The sequence below is a fragment of the Hesperophylax consimilis genome, chromosome 2 (genome assembly GCF_061612785.1).
Source record: "Hesperophylax consimilis isolate HC1 chromosome 2, BYU_Hcon_1.0, whole genome shotgun sequence".
NCBI classification, from domain to species: Eukaryota; Metazoa; Arthropoda; class Insecta; order Trichoptera; family Limnephilidae; genus Hesperophylax; species Hesperophylax consimilis.
The window spans coordinates 43269958-43292176 of NC_142837.1; the positions used below are offsets into that span (position 1 = coordinate 43269958).

Here is a 22219-nt window from a genome sequence, read left to right on the forward strand (position 1 = left end):
GAAAATATTAATAAGGTCTAGTAAATAAGTGCCTACCTAATAGATAACGATCCAGCAACAAAATAATGCCATAAGTTTAACACTTCAGGCCTCTGGAACAGAAGGCCGCAGGGTGTGTATGTTCAATCTCATTTTATTTTTAAAAAAATTGATAAAATTTTATTATTTTTTCTTAAATTGCGGTAGGAACTTTTTATTTCATAGAGGTGAATATTTTCATAATTCTGTGGTTAACTTCTAATTTGAATATAAAGCTTGGTGTTTTCTCTTTCTAACACCGTTTATTTCATATTTCTAACTTTGACGGTAAGAGAGACACAAAGATTTCTATGAGACCATATGAGCTATTTCGAAAAGCGAACAATTGACTATAAGGGTAATAGCTGTTTGTTTCCAAAACCGAACAAATTAGCCCAAGGAGTTAAGATAATGCAATGCGTACTGTATACCTGTATGCAGTATGGAAATGCATAAATCATTGTGCATTTCCATAAGACTAATAAAATATGCACCGGCTTTTACTGGTCGTGCAAACGATTCTTCAGTAGGTAGTGGATAGGTAGGTACTAGTTCCTAAGCAAAGTGCGCGCACCGAGTAAGTACTTTTGTTTAGGTACTACGGTATTCTTCATGCAAGTCAGTTTAGTTTATTCCGCGCTTCGGGAGCTATCGGTTGTCCGTTGGGCTGTCCGCTCTTTCCACAACGAACACGTGTGTTCCGACAATCGTGTTTACATCCAGAAATAGGTACGCAGTACCTACCTATCTTCTTTCAAATAAATCTTAAATATACAGCCATCTATAAATAAAATTTAAAAATATTCCGTTAGACGCAGGGCAACACCCGCTCGCGGCTTTCATTCATAATACAACAATTCAAAATACCTAGTTCTAATTTTGCGAAGACGCTTTGCGACTTTGACGTTTGATGGATTATTTTACCGGTGCCGCGTGATGTTTTTATTAGTTTTTTCTTAAATTTTGACTTAACTTATTCTTTTTTTCGCCTGTGTCAAAGAGGGGTATGTTCGCAAAGAATTCTGCTCTGAACGGGAACGCGGAAGCGAAGAAAGCTATCGAAATGGAGCATTTAAAAAACAATGGAAATAAAGAAAAATTGGATCATTTGACTGTGGATAATTCTGTTAATAAGAATCCTGAAGTTCCTGAGATCATTGGGAGGTTTAGAAAGATCAGTTCTGCGAAGAATATGAGCAACAACAACGGGAATGCAAAGTTGAACGAGTTTCCTGTGACTGAGAAGATTGATGGTGATGATGCAGAGGCAGGGCTGACGTTCAAAGCCGGTGAAGTGATATCCACAACGACTGCTAATCCCACTTCTGATGAAGCCGACAAGTTCATTGAGGTGTCGGAAAAAGTTAAGATAGTACCCAGTGTCGGCAACAGGGCCAAGATCACAAAGAGCAGTTTCAGGAACACCGACAAACCATCAAGGTTTAAAGATAATCCCTCTACTACCAGATTCCAGGTAAGCCCTTAAATGATTAGCTACCTTTTACTTTACCCGTTTTATCTTTTTAAACTGACTTTACATTTAGTAGACCGGGCGTAAATAATTACTCCGGTAAAATTGCCGAATTACACTGCTCGCACGCAATTTTTTAATAACATTTGATTTCGACACAATTACTACTAAACAACTATTTAAGTCTGGGGAGATGGAAAAACTTGCACAAAAAAGATTATTACGTTCTTAGTTTGGGTTACTTTAATAATAATTGCTTATTCCCTAACCTCCAAACTTAACTTTGATTTAGAAAAAAATGGGACTTAAATGCACCTTCTACTATCTCCCTCGACATATATATATATAGTTGTTTCTTATAAGTAATTAAATGTTCTTTTTTTAAATCTATGCGTGCAGCGGAATTCTCAAACTTTTCTAATACGCTTTCGAACTATCAAAGTTTCAGCGGGAATCTTTCAGTACCTACGCGATGCGTTGGGTCAATGAGAATCTTTCGGTACCTACGCAATGCGTTGGGCCAATGAAATCATGTTTCGACAGTTTGAAAAAACACCACTTAGTTGTTATAATGTTTTATTGAAAGGAAATACTAAATGTAGGTATATTAGAAAAAAAAAACACAAATTAGAACAGAACTATAACAAAATAGATGTGTAATTGAACTTATTTCGTTATATCCACGGTAGAGTATATTATATTTAGACGGATCACCCATTTTATACCGTTTTCGTATGCAGCCTGTTGAATATAAGTATATTAAATTATTCATTATCATAATTATTGACTTAGATTAAGATAGAGTGGAAGATACTACCAGTATCGCCCTGGTGTAAGACCACCATTCAGAATTGAAACGTTGCTCCAAATGGCTTTAGCCGTGTTTAGTGACTAGATCTGAATAGCCAGGTACTTCCCCACCTTCCTCTTTCCCATCCCCACTTACCTTCAGCCTCACAACATCCCCCAATTGGGGATGCCATAGTCTCACTGGCTCCAGACGGGAGCAGTTGGGACTCTTGTGAGGTATTCACTATAAAAAAAAATAAAAAAAAGATGATAAGGGATTCCAGTGAAAAATATTATGACTCTAAAATATATTCATATAGATAAATAAACATTGATTCTGAATAATTAAGTGTTATTAAATATTAAAAGAGGTAGAATTTATAAATCGTCATTTAAAAGCGAATAAAATACCATCACATTAAAACACCCCGTTTTGTTGGTACGACTGAATCTGCAGATTATGACCTCACAACCAGTCTACATGAGTAATATATCTATGGCGTACAATTTATTTTTCTTTCGTAGTAATGCAGGCTTTAAAATACCGGTAAATTGTCTATCAGGTACGGTCATGGATGTATTTTTGCACTTTGGTTCAATACAATAACATTAGTGACGAATTGCTAACATTTTAACTAGTGTGCTTTAATGTTAAAAGCGGGTAATCTTAAGAATAAAAATGTCTCGACTTCCAAACAACATACAGCACCGGTTGAAATAAAAACGTAGGATTTTTGAGACTGGTCACGTTACTGGTCACGTCCATTTTGGAGACCCGAAAAATAAAATTTTGAAAATTATTTCATGTATTAAAACTAACAAAAAATACTCTGGTAGTTAAGTTAGAAGGAAATAATTGATTTAAAAAAAATGGGACTGGAGTTCCTTATTTGTTATATTAAGTACAGGGTTTACCAATAAGAGGTGTTATTTTGATATTCAATCGTAAAAGATCAATGGTTTTGTTGCTTCTGTGGCACGTAGCGCCGTCTTGTTGAAAGTAAACGTTGTCCAGATCAATACCATCCAATTCCGGCAATAAAAAATCATTAATTATTTCTCGATAGCGCAATCCATTCACCGTAACTGTTGCTCCAGCCTCATTTTCGAAAAAGTAAGGTCCAATGACTCCGCCGGACCATAAACCGCACCAAATAGTCAAACGTTGAGGATAGAGAGGCTTTTCAACAATAACTCTTGGATTTTTCGAGCCCCAGATGCGACAATTTTGCTTGTTGACGAAGCCACCGAGGTGGAAATGGGCCTCATCACTCAAGATGATTTGCATTTGATTCACTCAAGTGAATTTTAATAATTTCAATGCGTTGTTGAAGCGTGTATCGTTCCATTTTTTATTAATAACGTAGTTTCTACTTGTCAAATGTCAAAAAATGACAGCTTCAAAAGTAACATCTACCGAAATAGCGGGCTATTCAAAATAACACTTCTTATTGGAAAACCCTGTACTTCTGGTTGATTATTTTGACTCGTGACAATAGTTGTTATTCACAATCGAGGGACTGATATATATTATATTAGTAGGTACACCTCAGAAAAAACACCCATCGTAATTATGCATTGTTGTACCTCCACAAACAAGGGTCTAGTAATAATGGATGTCGTTTAATTAATTCGAATGTATATGGCCGAGCAACAGATTAAAATACATTCGTAAGGCATTACATCTGTTACACATATAGATTTTTTTTATTTATTTTTTATTAGCGTTATAAACAGTCTTTATACATGCATATATGACAGTGATCAGAGTAGTTATGTCATTGACCAATAAAATAACGACAAAACAAACAATAACAGAAAAATACATAACAACATACCTAATGCAAACAATTCTGATAAAGTACATCAATTATCAAAAATGTATTACAATTGAAATATTTAAAAAAAAATTATGAGATTAACTATATGTATAGTAAAACTTGGTACTTTCAAAAAAAAGTTTTACAAAAAATAAAACCGTTACCCACGTAACTTCAAACTCATATTTTTCATCCATCAAATTTAACTTGACTACAAAATGAATAAAATAAAATAATATTACTATGCTTTCAAAAATTTTAATATATAGAAAAATATCCTAAGTATGTACTGACATATGTTTTTTTGAATGTAGTTATAAAATTTCACATTTTATATCTAGTGTACATCTATTCTAAAACTACTATTAAAATATTCTATTACCTACGTACGAGTACTAATATTTGGACTTCACAACATTGAGACATAACCCACGAAAAGACTTTTTGCTTCCTTAATATTTAATTCAATTTCAATTCAATTTAATTTGTTTATTCGTTTAAAAACATTGAAAAATTACATTTGAATTCGTTTTTAAGTACATTTGTAAAATGGTATTACATAATAAATAAGCGGTGTATCAACTATACCAGCATCAATAGAGCTTGCCTTTTAAAGGCAGCTTCACCGATGCTAAATATGTCGATATCCGAATTACCGAATTATCCGAACCACAAAAGTGGGTGAGACAGAACCAGTGAAGATTACATTGGGAGTACCACAAGGGTCGGTTCTCGGACCTATTCTTTTTATAATGTACATTAATGATATGGTAATAGTATTGAAACATTGTAAAATAAGATTATTTGCAGACGACGCACTGATATATATAACAGGAGAAGATTATGAACTCATAATGAACCATATAAATGAAGACCTACATAATATATCAATATGGCTAAAGAAAAATAAACTTAAATTGAATGTAAACAAAACAAAATTCATGAACACTGGAAAACGAGTAACGCAAACAAAAAAAGACATATTGATAGACGGTGAAGTATTGAAAGAAGTATTTGAAATGAAATATTTGGGGGTAATAATTGACTCCAAATTAACTTTTGCTCAAAATACAAAACAAATTATTAAAAAGATTGCCAAAAAAATCTCACTGTTGGGAAGAATAAGAAGATTCCTTAACACAGTTTCTAGTAAAAATGTGTACAACGCAATGTTTGTACCACACATAAATTACTGTAGCAGCATCCTATTCTTATCCATCGACGGTTTAATGAAACAAATGACAATTCTAAAAAATAGAGCAATGAGAACCATATTGAAGAAAAATAGATACACAAAAATTAAGAACATGTTGAAGTAGTTAAATATCTTGTCATTTAAACAAATTATTTACTTTAATACCATATTTTTAATCTACAAGATAATCAATGGCCATACGTCTAGTGAATTCCTAAGAAAAATTGATAAACTACAGAACAAACACACACATGAGACGAGGAAAAGAAATGAATTGAGACTCCCCTTCAGGAAAAAAACACAGAGTCAAAAGTCATTGATGTACGGAGCGTTGAAGATATTTGGAGAGCTACCAGAAGAAATAAAATCAGAAGAAAACATAAAAACATTTAAAATTAAATTACGAAAATATGTGATTGATTCATTTTAAATGTGTAACTATAATTATATGTATATAAGGATTGTATTAGGACATAGATAACTATGTACCTACTTAAAATACTACAATAAACAATAAACAATTGATTCTGTTCAACAGCAAGATTGCTCTCCCTACCGGCATGACCTACAGGCAAGTTAGTCCTACAGGCCGGGAGATAAAACAGTATATGCTGTCGGTGACGGGGATAACCATCAGGAACATAGAAACCAATAATCTTCATGATAGTCGGATTTTAAAGCCATCCACGAATCAGTTTGAAGAAGTGTGATACAATATGCACATCTCTTCTGACCCGTAGATGGTTCATACCGAGCATGCCCAAGAGTCAGTAGGATAGAGCAACGGGTAGTAGCCATACTCGCTCAGGAATCTCAGAAATTTCTTCTGCACACTCTCCAACATGAGGGAATACTTCACCTGATGTGGGCTTCAAACCACGTTGATCAATTTGAAACCTTTACAATAAATATTGTATTGTGTTGCCGATAAATTTGTGTTAGGAAGCCTAAAATCGTTGCAGCTTCTCGTGGGATAGCCATGGACTGTACTATTAATACTAACATTTTTAACATATAACCTGGATACATTTTATTTTTTAACGTGCATATAAATATCAGGGTATTATAGACCAAACGTTGCCACACACTTGAAATATTGAGTTATCGTTGCATTGTTTTTATCCTAGTATATCTGCTGCAGCACAATATAGACCTCTGACTGTTGACTGAGTTTAATTTGTAGAAATCTATCTAATTTTTTAAGAATTTAAAATGAATAGTTTTTGTTTTTAAGTGTTATTATATGAGATTTTATTTAATTTATTTTTATAAGAACTTAACAAGTAGAAGCTCAGTCTTTAGTATATAATTATTAAAGGCAATATTAGCGACTCTGAAACGAAAATTTGAAACAGATAAATCAAGAAACTTTTATATATCGCAGGAATTGAACACAGGACCTCAGCCTTGCAGGGGCTTTGCTCTACCACTGAGCTAATTCAACCCTATCCGCTTCGGACACATTTAACTCGTCATCATATTGCGAATAAGAACTGCCAACATTACCCTCATTTTCCTAACGCATATTTTTACTGGCTACGATATCTTTCATTGCAAGATTATTCAATAAAGTTTTTTTGTTTCTTATTTTTTGTGAAAGCTGTCTCGTTATTTTTTAATTATTAACTAATGTTTATAAGACAAGGTTTTTTATGCATAGCACAAAGGATAACAAATTTTTACAAGCAATAATTAAGTGTGTACAATATGTTCAATATTTACTGTACTAGTACATATTGAATTATTTGGCGTGTTAGAAATAAGCTGACGTAGCTCAGTGGTCCAGAGCACCTGACCGGACATCAGAATTCGCTGGTTCAATTCCCGTCGGCGGTATTTATTTTTAATTATTGCTTATAATAATTAAGCCGTTTCGTTGTTCGAAGCCATGGTTAATTTCCACACTAAACTTTTCATGTTAAGAATATTGATTGGCAAGCATATGCATTAGTTATTATTTTCAATATTTACCGGCGAATTCTAATGTATTATATGCAAACATAAATCCTGACACCTTTCGTTAACGGAGCGAAAAAAACTTGCTTGTCGTATTGATATAAGTAAGTACATGCTAGAGCAGTGGTTCTTAACCTTTTTGGAGGTACCGAACCCCACCAGTTACATATGCCCATTCACCGAACCCCTCCTAATTTGAAAAATATAATTAGATTTTTACAAATTCAAAACATGGTATATTTATATATAGGTGTACAAAATGAAAAAAAAATAAAAAACAAAAATCAAAACATTAAATTTTAATGGTTTAATCAAAACATGAAACATATTAATTAATATTTACTTCAAATCAGTGTGACTTCTGCTGTTGCCTTTCAGAAACCAATTCAGAAATTCGCGGCTTTACCTTGGCAAGTGCCACTCTCATGTCATTTTCACAACAAAGTCTATTCCTCTTCTTCGTTTTAATATCCAGCATTTTCGAAAAGGATTGCTCGCAAAGATATGTCGTAACAAACGGTATAAAAATCTCCAGAGGTTTCTTAGCAATAACAGGGTATGTTTCTATTTGTTGACACCAAAACTTTGAGAGCGATGTTGTTCTGAAGAGTTGCTGTTGAACCTGGCTCTGCTGAATTTCAATGATTTCATCAAGGGTTTCATGAACGGCTGTCTCACCCATGCTGGATATGACTCTCTTGTAGGGAAGTATCCATCGAGAGAGTTTGCAATGCGTGATCACCTGCAGCCAATGATGGACAAGCGGGGCGTGTCACCACGAATCATATAAGTCGGGGGTCTTGACCTCCACCGAACCCCCGAGACTGACTCACCGAACCCCTGGGGTTCGATCGAACCCAGGTTAAGAACCACTGTGCTAGAGTAAGTGTTGTCAAATGCAATTATTATTGTATATTTAAAATGATTAAAAATTGCGATTAAATGCACTTACATGCATCAGATATAGTAACTAACAAGTTTGTAATAGCTTAGTGAGAAAAAGATAAAAGGTTATTTGCTGTGAGTCGTTCGAAAATAAATAACACGCTTATTTTCCAAGTGAGAAAGACCTGAATGATATTTTGTATTGTTTCCTTTTATCAGCAGTTTTATTGTTTACAAATTAAATTTTGCAATGCATTGTGTGTGTTTTTTTATCAGTCCAACAATTACATCTACCGGAAAATTGCAACAAAATAGTTTTAGTCCATTTAAACAAGGTAGGGCAAAAGGAATGTCATAATGTGAATGTGTCGTAATTTTTGCAAATTCGTCAAATATAATTGTGCTGTGACATTTATGTTGTAGACAAAATTAGTTAACGGCAAACAATGGAGCGATACTCACCGGCATTGTTGTTACTGCTTATTTGACCAATTTCCGGTCAGTTGTTTTAATGCAACGTGAATTTCGTCATCTTTTTCCTCAAAAAGTAATGTCATAATGTGAATTAGATGAAATTTTGTTAGAAATGAAATAAAATGGGCTGTGTTTTCACTGAAAGTTTATTTGAAGGTGTAAAATTGATGACGTTGAGTAGATTTTTTTAAATGCCGGTAGATTCACATTATGACATTACTTTTGCCCCATCTTTTATTTATATATTTATTATTATTTATACTCAGAAATATGTTATTAATTCTTATCAGCATTGACCTAGTAGTTATAAAGTCAAACGGAGCAACAAAAATATTATATACGAAATGTTACTTAGTTATGAAAGAATTAACAAATTTAAAACGGTAGGTCAATTAAATGTAACCGAATTTAAAAAAAAAATACGATTTAACTTTTTTTTGGGATACGATGTTTTTGTGCAGAACTCTGCGTTGATAATTTTGAAGGCAACTCAAACGAGATTTCTAAGGGCCAGTTGTTTCACAAAATTTTAAAAATTCATCAAGTTTCAATGTTGATTTATTCTGTAAATGTTTTAATTATGTTCTATTATTATATCGTTATTGGCCAATTGTCTCACATAACTTTAATTTGAAATTTGACTTGTATGAATTGTTGAAATTTTGTGAAACGACTGGCCCTAAGACACATACTAATTAAAGACTTACTCAGAATGACGTACTTTGCCTTCTGCCAATAATACAATATGGTATTATAGGATGGGGAGGAACTTATAAAAAACATACACAACCTATTTTCATTCTGAAACCATACACTTATTTAAAAATTTGTTGCAAGATGATATTGTTTTTTTCTGAATTTGAAATATGTTATCGACAAATTCGACTAGGTCCCCAATGTTCGTGTAGTTAAGACGCTGTTCCGGTAGGTCAAAAGATCCTGGGTTAGATTCCTAGTTGTGACCGTTATCTTTTTTTCTTTGTCTTGTTCTGTTTCATGCTTCGTTTAGATTTGTTAGTAGTATCTTCTTCTTCAATGATTTTATATTATATTGATACGTAAAATTTAAAAATAAAATGTTGCTGTATGTACATATTAACGAGAACTGCTGTTTAAAGAATGTAAAATCAGAAAACTAAACGATTTATACGTCTACCATGCAGCATTACAAATTAACAACGATAATATTCTAAACTAGCTATTCCCCGCCACGCGTCGCTGAGGCTCAGTCTGTCTGTGCAGATAGAGAAACAATAGTGCGTGTTGCTTTTAAGTCAAATAGATGGCGCTCTTTAAAACAAAAAAATACCTGCCACCAGTGATACCTATATAAAAACACACGCTTATTCGAATGCAACCTTGTGTCAAAATTTCAAAGCAATCGCTGAATAACTTTCGGAGATTTAAGATTTTGAACAAACGAACATTAACAGTTTTTTATTTATATAGACAATTTAAAAATAATATAAGAAAACTCAGACAAACCTCAATTCTCCGAACTCCATAGCTCGGACAAATCTCAATTTTCCCAAATCCAAAAAGTAAAAAAAAAAACAATGTGGCAATTCAACTATCAAACTAGGAGTAAAGTTTTAAATACCAAAAAATATAAATAAAAATACAAATTTCATCTCAAAAAACACACTATAAATATAAACTGAATACTTAAAACATATAAAAAAGATAAAACAAACGTAATAAGATATTTTCTGTAAATGTTCTAACATTTTTAATTTTTTTTTGCTAACTTATAATAAATCCATCCAAATAAATGCGTATGGTTCCATTACGAATTATCTTTTGAAATTTCCATTGAAAACAACAACCAATTACATACATCCTATTAAAACGTTAAAGATTTGATTTATGGTACCCTTACGTCTTGACTATAACATTCACTAGGTAGGTACATGGTCTATTAAATAACACTTTAAAAACATTCATTGTAATATTTCTACTTACCAACATTAAACAAATGCACCAAGATGCTACAAAATTGATCGTCTTTGAAAAAAATATAAATTAACCCACTTCTCCGACATCCGATCGAGCTGAATCTCTGGCAGATATACTCGTTGTCAAAAAACATTTAAGATTTAGGTACTATAGTACAAAAAAGTTTATTTTTACGGGTTGATTTTTTATTACATGTTATCCTTCAAATATCATGTATAATTAATAATCTCCATGATATCGAGCACGTAAACTCGGCCACCCTGACAAATCGGCAATTGTCGAGAATTTAATCGAAATCGGCCAATATTTTGGACTTGTTTCTGAAGTCCTGGAAAGACTCAAAATACATAAGAGCACACCTAATTACGTAGGAAATTGAAATTCATAAAAATCTCATTAGCATTACTAAAGACGTGGGGGCTAAACTCAATAGTTCTTTGTATCTGATAATTGACGACTAAACCAAAACTAAACGCAGAAAACCATGTTAAATTATACTGTAATACCAGCTTTTTGGAGGATTGGAGTTGGCAACACGGTATCACATCTACATACTCGTACATAAGAACACACTTCACCTTTGCCCTGATTCACCCCCCCGATCCCAACATAACACAAACGTGCACATATGTAGTATATATCTTTGGTACGAGTAGTTCTGTTGAATAAGTTATAAGTGATTGGAATAGATTAAATGCATGCATTAAGTTGTTAAGCGCCCTTGAGGTGATTTTCTCACGAAAACGGCGCTATACAAATAATCCAATAATAATTATTATTATTATAGCCGCGGTTGGCTGCTGTTGATGCTGAAGCTGAAGAATATGATGCTCTAAAACATGCAATATTAGTAGGGTTTTTAGGTAACAAATTTTTCCCTACCGAAAAAACACAAGGCCTCTAAGTCTATAATAGCCAGGTAACCTTTTCACCACCCATATGAGCTAAAGAACATTAATTTTAAATTCAGTAAATTTCAATGATTCACCACTTCATGAAATGTAGAGAATGAAAAAAAAATAACTGCCCTGATGTTATAAGTCTTAGCTAGTTAGAGGATTACGAAAGTATCCATAAAATCTGCCCTGATGATGTACACTATAGTGCTGTCCGAAACGTTGGCTAAAAAATGAGGTAGCGCAAAATGACATAAAACTAAAAAACTAATCATAAAGATAATTAATTGGTCTAATTTAAAAATAAAGACAACATTGCATCCATGACTTATTAGTATAATGCCTTCTTAGCCCAAAATCATAGTCAAACTTTTGTTTAATTACCTTATAAATATTAACGTGTGCACATAAATGCTAAACAAACCATAGTTGATAATTACATATCAGTAAGGGGTTGTATATTTACACATGACTTTGCATTGAGTGGGTACTTACTTGGAAATTGAAATTAATAGTACAAATCGGTCACAACCATTTCATAACTCGTACTTAAAAACTTTATTTCACAAAATATTTCGTCAACACTAATACGAGTATATTACGAATTACATATGAAATGCGTATACGTATACCCAGTATTAAAAACTTGTAGTGAGTACACAATAATAAAAGTCACATAAAAACACAACATTTGTGACTGACTTGACCCCTCATGTCTCTGGCATTCTTATTTCAGCTTTGCAACAAAATGTAATATAAATGCAAAATTTCCAAACATGTCTGAAAACTAAAAATGTACTTGAAAGGTGATAAAATATGCTTTCAAATTTTAATATTATTTATTATTGACATTTTGAATGCAAACATAAAAAAGTTTTCAAAATGTCTCACCCTACGTTTTTGCATCTAAACACTGATCTCACTTTTTTGACATTCGTATAAAAATAATTTGTGAAAAATTCACAAAATTTCATTATTTTTTTTCGAAAAAAATTGCGGTTGGAACCTGAAAACTTTGGTTTCTTGTACATTTTAATTCTTCTGTGGTGGTTCTATAAACTGATAACTTTTAGATTTAGAAACAAAGCGCATTTTTTTTCTCTTTCTAACACCGTTTAAATCATATTTCTCACCATGACTGCAAGGGAGACACAACACTTTCTATGAGACCATAATATGAGCTTTTTCTTTCCTAAAAACGAACAAATTAGCCTGAGGGGTTAACTACGACATCCAATATTTGATTTAGTGTTTAACTATCCAAAACACCGTAAACTTCTACAAATTAAACACAAATAATATTACCACCATTAATATTAACCATCGTATTTTTATAGGCATTATCTTAGTGCGGTCTCTGTAAAGCGAACCGGTTTCAAGTGCACTGTGCACGCCTCCCGAGAGAGCAGAAAGATCCATTGTCACCCTAGGCCCTAGACCAGTGGTTCGGAAACTTTTCGAACGCCACAGAACACTTCGGCGGAAATCACTGGATGTAACTGAATAAAATAGTTGCGAAATTTACTAGACCAGTGGTTCGGAAACTTTTCGAACGCCACAGAACACTTCGGCGGAAATCACTGGATGTAACTGAATAAAATAGTTGCGAAATTTAACAAGTAATTTAAAAAAACAGCAATTATTTTTTATAATCATGAGTACTGCATAGTATGGTCTCTAGAATTCGAACGATTTAAACCCGAGATTGTTCGGTTTAACGAATTTTCGGATTTCTGGAGGATTTTCGAAACTTTTGAAACTTTGACGTTTTCCTGGATCTTTATAGATAAATTCAAGCATAGATATCACCAATATTACACGTTTTGTCTTTGATTGTAAAAGAGGAACGTGTTTCTTTTTGCAAAACCAAAATTCATGAAATAATAATGATAAATAGCGATGTACCAAAATGTCAACGACTGCAGTTTATTTTTAAGATGCTTTAATTTGCGATTTTTGATTATCCACTTCAATCAGCATGGAACTTTATACGAACATACTACTTGTAAATAGAATTGCTAGAGTCAGTACACTCTTCCTGATATTATGACGAAGTTTAACCGCTGAAAACAAACGGTTCTCATATTGGAACTTTTAAAATCCCTCTTCCTTACCAGGCTGTTTCAGGTTGAGTTCTATCCTTTATCAATTAATATCGTCGACACTCCTCATCGCTCGATGAATCACCAATTACTATAATAATTATAAAGGTAGGCAATTTACGTAAATTTCAGCGAAAATTACACTTTTTTCTTCAATGGTTAACGTCTTGTGTTTTCCATCACTTCCCTATTATCCGGTGATTCGGATTACTAAAGGTTCGGATACTAGTGGGTTCGGATTACTGAGAATGTACTATATAGATAAGTTGCACCACGTTCGGAGTAGTACACGGAGAAAACTGGTCTATTTAATTGTTTTCCTGTTAAGAACGGGACTGCAGGCCTTTAACGAATGAATTGAAAGATTTCCTAGTAAAATGTTTGTTAAAAGCGAATGTTTTATGAGGACAGCGGAACACGTGTTCTTATAAAAAAATGATATTGTCGCATTCCGTCATGATACTGGAAGATACTCTCAGTACCGCCGTGGAGAGAGACCACTATTCATAATCGTAACGTTTTAGTCGTGTTTGATGACCAGATCTGAATAGCCAGGTATCTACACCCGGATCTTCCTCTTCCCCATCTCCATCCCTTCCCCACTCTTTTCAGCCTCACAACATACCCCAATTAAGGGTGCCCTGGTCACACTGGCTCCGGGTAGTTGGTACTCTAACATATTTACTATATTCACATAAATGAAATTTAAAAAAAAGTCCCCCAACATATTGTAGAAAGTTTGCTGTACGACACCAGTAGGTTGAAAAGCCCTGCCTTGAGGTATCGATAACTTACGCAATGAATTTTTATGGTAAATTGGTTTGTACTTAGTTAATTTATTACTTTTTGAACTCTGCGTGTAATTTATTAACTTAGGAAAATTGTTGATAATGGTGTATTTGTTTGTAAATAGTGAGTGATGCAACAATCATAACTTTGACGACTTTACATTGCTTCATTTCTCAAAACAAAAAGCATATTATCTATCTGTGAACGTTATACAGGGTTTTCCAATAAGAGGTGTTATTTTGATATTCAATCGTGAAAGATCAATGGTTTCTTTGCTTGTGTGGCACGTAGCGCCGTTTTCTTGAAAGTAAACGTTCTCCAGATCAATACCATCTAATTCCGGCCATTAAAAAATCATTAATCATCCCTCTATGGCGCAATCCATTCACCGTAACTGTTGCTCCAGATTCATTTTCGAAAAAGTAAGGTCCAATGACTCCGCCGGACCATCAACTGCACCAGTCACACGTTGAGGATAGAGAGGCTTTTCAAAAATAACTCTTGGGTTTACCGAGCCCCAGATGCGACAATTTTGCTTGTTGACGAAGCCACCGAGGTGGAAATGGGCCTCATCACTCAAGATGATTTACATTTGATTCACTCAAGTGAATTTTAATAATTTCAATTGTTGTTGAAGCGTGTATCGTTCCATTTTTCTAAATGGCGTAGTTTCTACTTGTCAAATGTTAAAAAATGACAGCTTCAAAAGTAACATCTACCGAAATAGTGGACTATTCAAAATAACACATCTTATTGGAAAACTCTGTATTATCTATTTATATGAAGAAGATTATCTGTGGCGAGCGGCGTGGATTTGATTTGTATACAAACCTACAGTTTTATTAAAAAATTGATGAAATTTCGCACATTTGACCTTCAAAACAAGAGGAACGTCACTGTCAGCGTCTGATTTCGAAAAATTCTGCATTTTATCTAGTACGTAAATAAATCAAACTATACACAAATATTACATCATAAAATGATAAAAAGAAAGTGATAAATGAGAACAAAAAATATGTATATATTTTTTTTAATTAACGCGATTAGAATGAAAACGAAAAAAAATAACAATAAGATCTACGACATACAGCAGGGGTGTTAGGGAGTTCATAATTTCGAAAGCTTGTGATTTATTTTTCTAATATACGTTTACTATTTTATTTTGAGCATGTTTTTCTTAATAATTAATTTTTCGTACGTGACGGTGGAAATTAATGTTTTCTATAGTCATTGTTGACAGCAATCAGAATTTCATTAGCTTTCGAAAATGAGAGCTCTAAAAGTTTCTGTTACATGCAAACATCGCGAGATTAAAATGTACGAGTTTTGGCGACAAAAACTCGTTTCGGAGAAAGAAATTTTGTAAAAAAGTATCCATATCTATGTAGATCGGATAAATTTATTAGGCTTGGTCAAATAACAGTGCCATGGATTAATATCCCTTAATTAACGTCACGAAGGAAGGTAATTGATACCTTGTCCTCTGTCATTTGTTTTTGCGGTAGATAATGATACCTGTGCGGTTCAAATAGCGATAATGGATCGTATTATTTTTCTTATGTGAAATATGGTTAAGTACTGGGATTTCTCCGCTGTGCTTAATTAATTTATTTATTACTTTCTTTATTTCTCCTAATGTTTACCTATGTTTATAGATTTATTTTCTAAGTACTTGCATTACTTTATTGGAAGTAAATATATGAATAGGCTGACTTATTTTTCACTCGTATTTAACCACATTTGTGCCGCTCATTCGGTCTAAAAAATCCAATGCATTTACATAATATACACGTGGTAAAACGCAGAAAAATGTGTATTACGTACATACCAAAGAAACGCAGATAGCCGAGCCTCTATACGCCTCCTATCTGGACTGCCCGGGTAAGTACCCTCTACCCTCGTAAGGTAAGTTCAAAGCCAAAGGACGTGTATGCCTCCATAGCCGAATCTTAAAGAATATCTCAAGTGATTTTTAAAAGTACTTTTTTGTACAAAAAGTTCACAAACAACCTGATTTCACACGCCTTCTAACTCGCCTAGATACAGCAGCATAGTTGCGCGCCCGAATATCAGTGTACTCCTGTTCTGCGACTAATTACATAATAATTGAGTTTCAGATGTTAATTTAAATTGACAGTGAATAATTGTGAATAACTTAAATTTTATTCTAAGAGTACGCAGAACTAAATATTACATACAGTTGATCTTTCTTTGACATATCGGAGTCAAATATTGGATTCTGAAAAAAAATTGACGAAAATTAAGTACAATCATTTCTTAAAAATGGAATTACCGGAGTGGCTGCCTAAAGTTGGTGGTGATTTTTTTTTCCGTGTACAAAAAAGACACAGCAATAATATCCTATTAAAATTAGCGTGAAGACTCGTGAATATTTTTATTCCTACTCCATTAAAGGCAAAAAATTGGAAAAAAATGAAAAAAAAAAGAAAAAAAGTAACATTGAACCAAGGCAACAGTTATAATTTATGAAAATTTTTTTTTAGTTATTTAAATAAAGCACGTATCTTAAAGAATATCTTAAGTGATTTTTAAAAATACTTTATTTGTAAAATAAGTACACAAACAACCTGATTTCGCACGCCTTCAAACTCGCCTAGATACAGCAGCATAGTTGCGCGCCAGAACATCTCAGTTCTGTGCGTAATTACCTAGTAAGTTCGCTGCGGATGTTATTTTCAATAGTTTTTTTTTTAATGTCAGTGATTAATTGAGAACACATTGGTAAAAAAAAAAATCATTTCGGGAACATGCCGATGTCGCGCCAGCGCTCAAATTTAAGCCACTGTACGTTGTGACGTTACGCTTGTTTATAGCGCTCTCCAAACTTCAAAGAATCAGACACATCTTTTAAAAAATTTGAGCTATCTATTGATATTATTCGGCCGAGTTTGTGGTTGTAGGGGACTTCAATGTTCATAACTGACTATGGTTGAAGTTCTCTGGAACAACAGATCCTTTGTCACGGGTTGGAACAAATGGTTCAGGAGCGTACAAGGATTCCTGATGTCCAGGCTCATCGCTCCAATCTGTGTTAAACCTGTTCCTAACCACCGTGCCATACAGGATTGAGGTCACAGCGCCTTTAGGATCGTCAGACCACTGCCTGGTGACGACATCAATCCCTGTTAACTTTAAACCGTCAAACGAGAGGCTGAAGAGAAAAGTGTGGCACTATAAGTTAGCAGATTGGTTTGGTCTGCGAGCACATGTCAGATGTCTGTTTTCAGACTTCGAATCCTTCCAGATGTGCCCAGGAAATTGGTGAAGTCATCATATCCGCGATGGATGGCATCATTCAATCCTCTGTTAAACAGACTGGTGTAGGCTCAAAGCCGTGGTTCAGTCGACAATGCTACGAAGCAGTTCGACGAAAAAACGTGACTTACCGTACCTACAACACGTCTCGAACGTCGGAAAACAGATCAGCATTTAATGAAATGGCAAATGAATGCAAGAAAATCTGTACGCAAAATAAATATTTACTTTTTATTTTATCACAAATAATCCTGTGATTTGGATTACAAAAAAATAAAGAAAACAATTAAAATACAAAGTTTTTTTTTTCTACAATACATATTTTTTTCATGTCTTTCAAATCTTATTTTTTTTTGGTTTGGCTGAGCATTGAACCATCCTACCCAGGAACTGGAGTCGACAACTCTACTAACCTCGCCAAACTCCTATCGGATGGGACCGACATTTATTCAGTATGTAACTGGTGTAATGTCAGCCGTTTTCAGAGAAATGATTGTCCAAGTGTGTGTACGTGATTACCACAAAAAGTTGATATAATGCATTTTCATCGACAACGAGTCTATCTGCCCAGTTTCAGCTCGATCGGAGGTCGGGAAGTCGGTTAATTTTCGCTTACAAGATTTGACACAAAAACAAAATCGAAATTCAAATAGACGTAATAAAAAATGGTTATTTTCAGGAGGTTTCAGCGCTCATTAAAGTGTTCTTGAATGATGATAAATTTTAAATACTAGTGGATGTAGTGATTTGTGTTTTCTTGGTTGATGGTAATTGTTAGATACTAGTTGATGTAGTGATGTCTGCTTTCTTTATTGATGATGAATGTTAGATACTAGTGGATATTGTGATGTGTGTTTTCTTTATTGATTATTAATGTTAGATACTAGTGGATGTAGTGATGGGTGTTTTATTTATTGATGATGAATGTTAGATACTAGTGGATGTTGTGATTTGTGTTTTCTTGGTTGTTGATAAATGTTAGATACTAGTGGATGTTGGGATTTGTGTTTTCTTGGTTGATGATAAATGTTACATACTAGTGGATGTTGTGATATGTGTTTTCTTGGTTGATGATAAATCCTAGATACTAATGAATGTAGTGATGTGTGTTTTCTTGGTTGATGATACTAGTGGATGTAGTTAAATTTGTGGCTTGCTTCAAAGACCCATGTCAATTTTAAAAAATTCAAGAGGCTTTCGTAGTATATGCTCTTTTTAGACAGTTTCAATTTTAAGAAAAGTAATTTTGCATGTTACATTGGCACCATCGAAAAATCCTTTTTCGAAATAAAAAAAATTATTTTGGAATTTTTAAATATTTTGAAGCAAATTCGTAAAAAAATATTTTTATATTACTGACATTGACCCTTTTAGAAGCGAGCCACAGATATAATTTTTATTGAATTTGTAATGATACATATTATGTAATATTATTGATAATAGTAAGGTTTGATTAGCTAACAAATAGGATTTCAACATTTCATAGCATTGAAGACTGTTTAGTTAATAATTAATAATAATAATTATAATTAGTTCATAAAAAAGAAAGAGATAGTTTGACAGAGAGACATCTAAATACGAATGTTAGGGGAAGCGCGCTGATATTAAAAAATATCATAATTTAGCGAGAATTGTGAAATAAAATAAAACACAACTCATTTAAAAGAGAGTAAAAAACCTATAGACAACATTAAATAATAGTTACTTACTTTGGAATTTTTTCTTTCGAGGAAATTTCATATAATTTATATTTCAGATCTACAAATTTATAGATAATATCTTCAAAAATAACATATATTTCTTTAGGAACTGAAAAACTCAAAAGAGAAATATGTTATAGGTAATTCGGTATAAATTCGGAAAGCGGAAGCTTTAAAGCATTGTAAAACTGATAATAAAACCTAAAATTTTAATCTGTGAATGAAAAAAATAATTGAGACCATCGTGTTTCGATTCAAGGGCACGCAAGTTACCTAACCGGACCTACGCCAACGTTTTATCGTCTGTACCTATCTTTATATTTTGTATACCACTGCACAAAGGGATAACCGTTGAGTCATTTACCCTCGGAGCTTTTCATCGCAAAAATTTGACTGCTAATTTAACTCACGGCCTCTGGCATATTGACCGTTAAATTTCTTAAGCATGCTGTCAGAAAGTCGGAGCATTTGTGCGTATTTCCGCTTCTCAGTAAAATCCAAATAAATGGAATATATCTGAACGTATCCGAAAACTAAATACTATTTTTGAAAGGTGATGAAAAATGCTTTTAAACTTTATTATCTATGTAAATCTCCGAATGTTATTCACCGATTGCTTTGAAATTTTAACACAACGTTACATTCGAATACGCGGGTGTTTGGCAAATCAAAACCTGCTTTGTTTAACAATTTTTAACAATATCTCTTTGACTTCAAAGCAAAACGATTGTTTCTCTATCTGCATAGACAGACTGAGCTACAGCAACGCGTGGTGGGGTACAGCTTGTTAGATATAGAAATGTATTTTTTTAAATCAAGATAAAAAGTTTTAAAAATGGCTAACCTAACGATTTTTTCGTCTAAAGACTGAAGTAACAAAATACATGTTGAATGTTAATTTTAATTTCGGAATACATAGCTACCTCACGAGAAACTGTGGAAATTTTAGACTTCCAAAAACGAATTTGTCAGCATCCAAAATAATCTCTATTTTAAAGGATTTAAGATTTTTAATGGATTACCGGCACATGTTAAATAAGCTAAAAGCCTTGCTGCTTTTCGTGGGTTATGTCTAAATACTATAGGTAAATATTAAGTTTTAGATGTATTGTATAGTGTCCTTAAAGTAATCGAAATAAGTTAAAAGGTTTATACTATACTTATGACGGCCGGCATAGTCCAGTGGTAACGCATTGGACTGCCATTCCGAAGGTCGCGGGTTCGAACCCGGCGTGCGCAAATACATTTTATTTGATTAATTTGTGTTATTTCACAATTAATTAATTAAAATTAATTAAAATAATATATAGTATATTTGCGGCACGTTCCAGAGTGGAAGATACTACCAGTATCGCCCTGGTGTAAGACCACCATTCAGAATTGAAACGTTGCTCCAAATGGCTTTAGCCGTGTTTAGTGACTAGATCTGAGTAGCCAGGTACTTCCCCACCTTCCTCTTTCCCTTCCCCACTTACCTTCAGCCTCACAACATCCCCCAATTGGGGATGCCATAGTCTCACTGGCTCCAGACGGGAGCAGTTGGGACTCTTGTGAGGCATTCACTGTAAAAAAAAAAAAAAATACTAGATATAAAAATGTAATTTTATAAATAAATAAAAACATACATACAAAAAAAAAATTACAGATAGCGAAATTTATTATAAATATGTATATTACCTTACTTTTTGTCGTTTAATAGATATAAAAACAATTAAGAAATATTAACAAATTTTCTTAAATATTTTTCTCAAATTGCGTTCGGAACATTTGGTTGAATTAAGGTGTACATTTTAATTATTCTGCGGTTAACTTTTATATTTTTTAAATAAAGCTTGATATTTTTTTTCTTTCTAACACCGTTTAGTTCATATCTTTAACTATGACGGTAAGGGAGACGCAACGATTTTTATCAGACGGTTCCGCAAAGCTAACAAATTGTAGCTGTTTGTTAAAAAAGCCGAACAAATTAGCCTGAGAAGTTTGCGGCAAATTATGTCAGGCAGCACTTCATACAGTTGCAAGCAGTTTGGACTTTTGCACGGTTCTCACATAAATATATAAAACATATAGGCATGTTTATATAGCTTGTGTACTAATTATAGGAATTAGTGTAGCGCCTCACTTGGCGAGCTTTTTTATAAATGTGTTTTTAACGAGCTTTGTATAACTACAACGGAAATCGTAGCATATTGTGTCTGTGAACTGGAATTCCATCTGCTTACCATGTGATCAAGAACATGCTTACAGTGCCAGCGATTTTAATTCGCACTTGAAACCTTCAAAGTGCCATTCTTCCTGTTTACTAAGTGAAATAAACGATGTTCCTATAATATAACTTGTTTTGATTGTATTTTAAATTTAATTTTTATTTTATTTCGTATTCCTACATATTTCGCTGAAAAAACAAACAGAAGCGCTTCAGTCTCACCAAATTTCAAAACCATTTTTTAATACATTTATTTGAATTTCATCTCTATTTTCGGATATGAATTAATGCTATTCTCTAAAGAGGGAATTGAGCCACTTCCCGACATGCGATCGAGCTGAAACTCAGCCGATAGACTCTTTGTCGATGACATTGCATTCAATTCAACTTTTGACGATCGGGTGACATTAAAGCAGTTATATACGAAAGAAATGTACGCCCTACCCGATTGGCATTTGGCATAGTTGTTAGTGCACTTGACTCCAGTCCATGAGAAGGAAGGTACAATCCTAAGTCGAATTATTATTTTTTCATTGTTTTAATATTACATTTAATGAGTACTTGTTAGCTAGGTTTTTGTTTATGTATCCAATATTATGAAAATCACACATAAAATAAAATCAGTATATATATTTTTTAAATTATACAATTCAATAATAAATATTAATTAATTATATTATTATTAA

The 22219-nt window shown here is 33.3% G+C and overlaps 1 protein-coding gene across 1 annotated transcript in view; it reads left to right on the forward strand.

The window, feature by feature from the left end:
• The first annotated feature begins 675 nt into the window (after positions 1-675).
• Positions 676-22219, forward strand: part of LOC149426034 (bumetanide-sensitive sodium-(potassium)-chloride cotransporter-like) — a 161142-nt gene continuing 139598 nt past the window's right edge. The window contains exon 1 of the mRNA XM_089642941.1: positions 676-1492. Within this exon, the coding sequence (XP_089499067.1) occupies positions 1025-1492 (468 nt within the window). The 5' untranslated portion in view covers positions 676-1024. The remainder of the gene's footprint in view (positions 1493-22219) is intronic.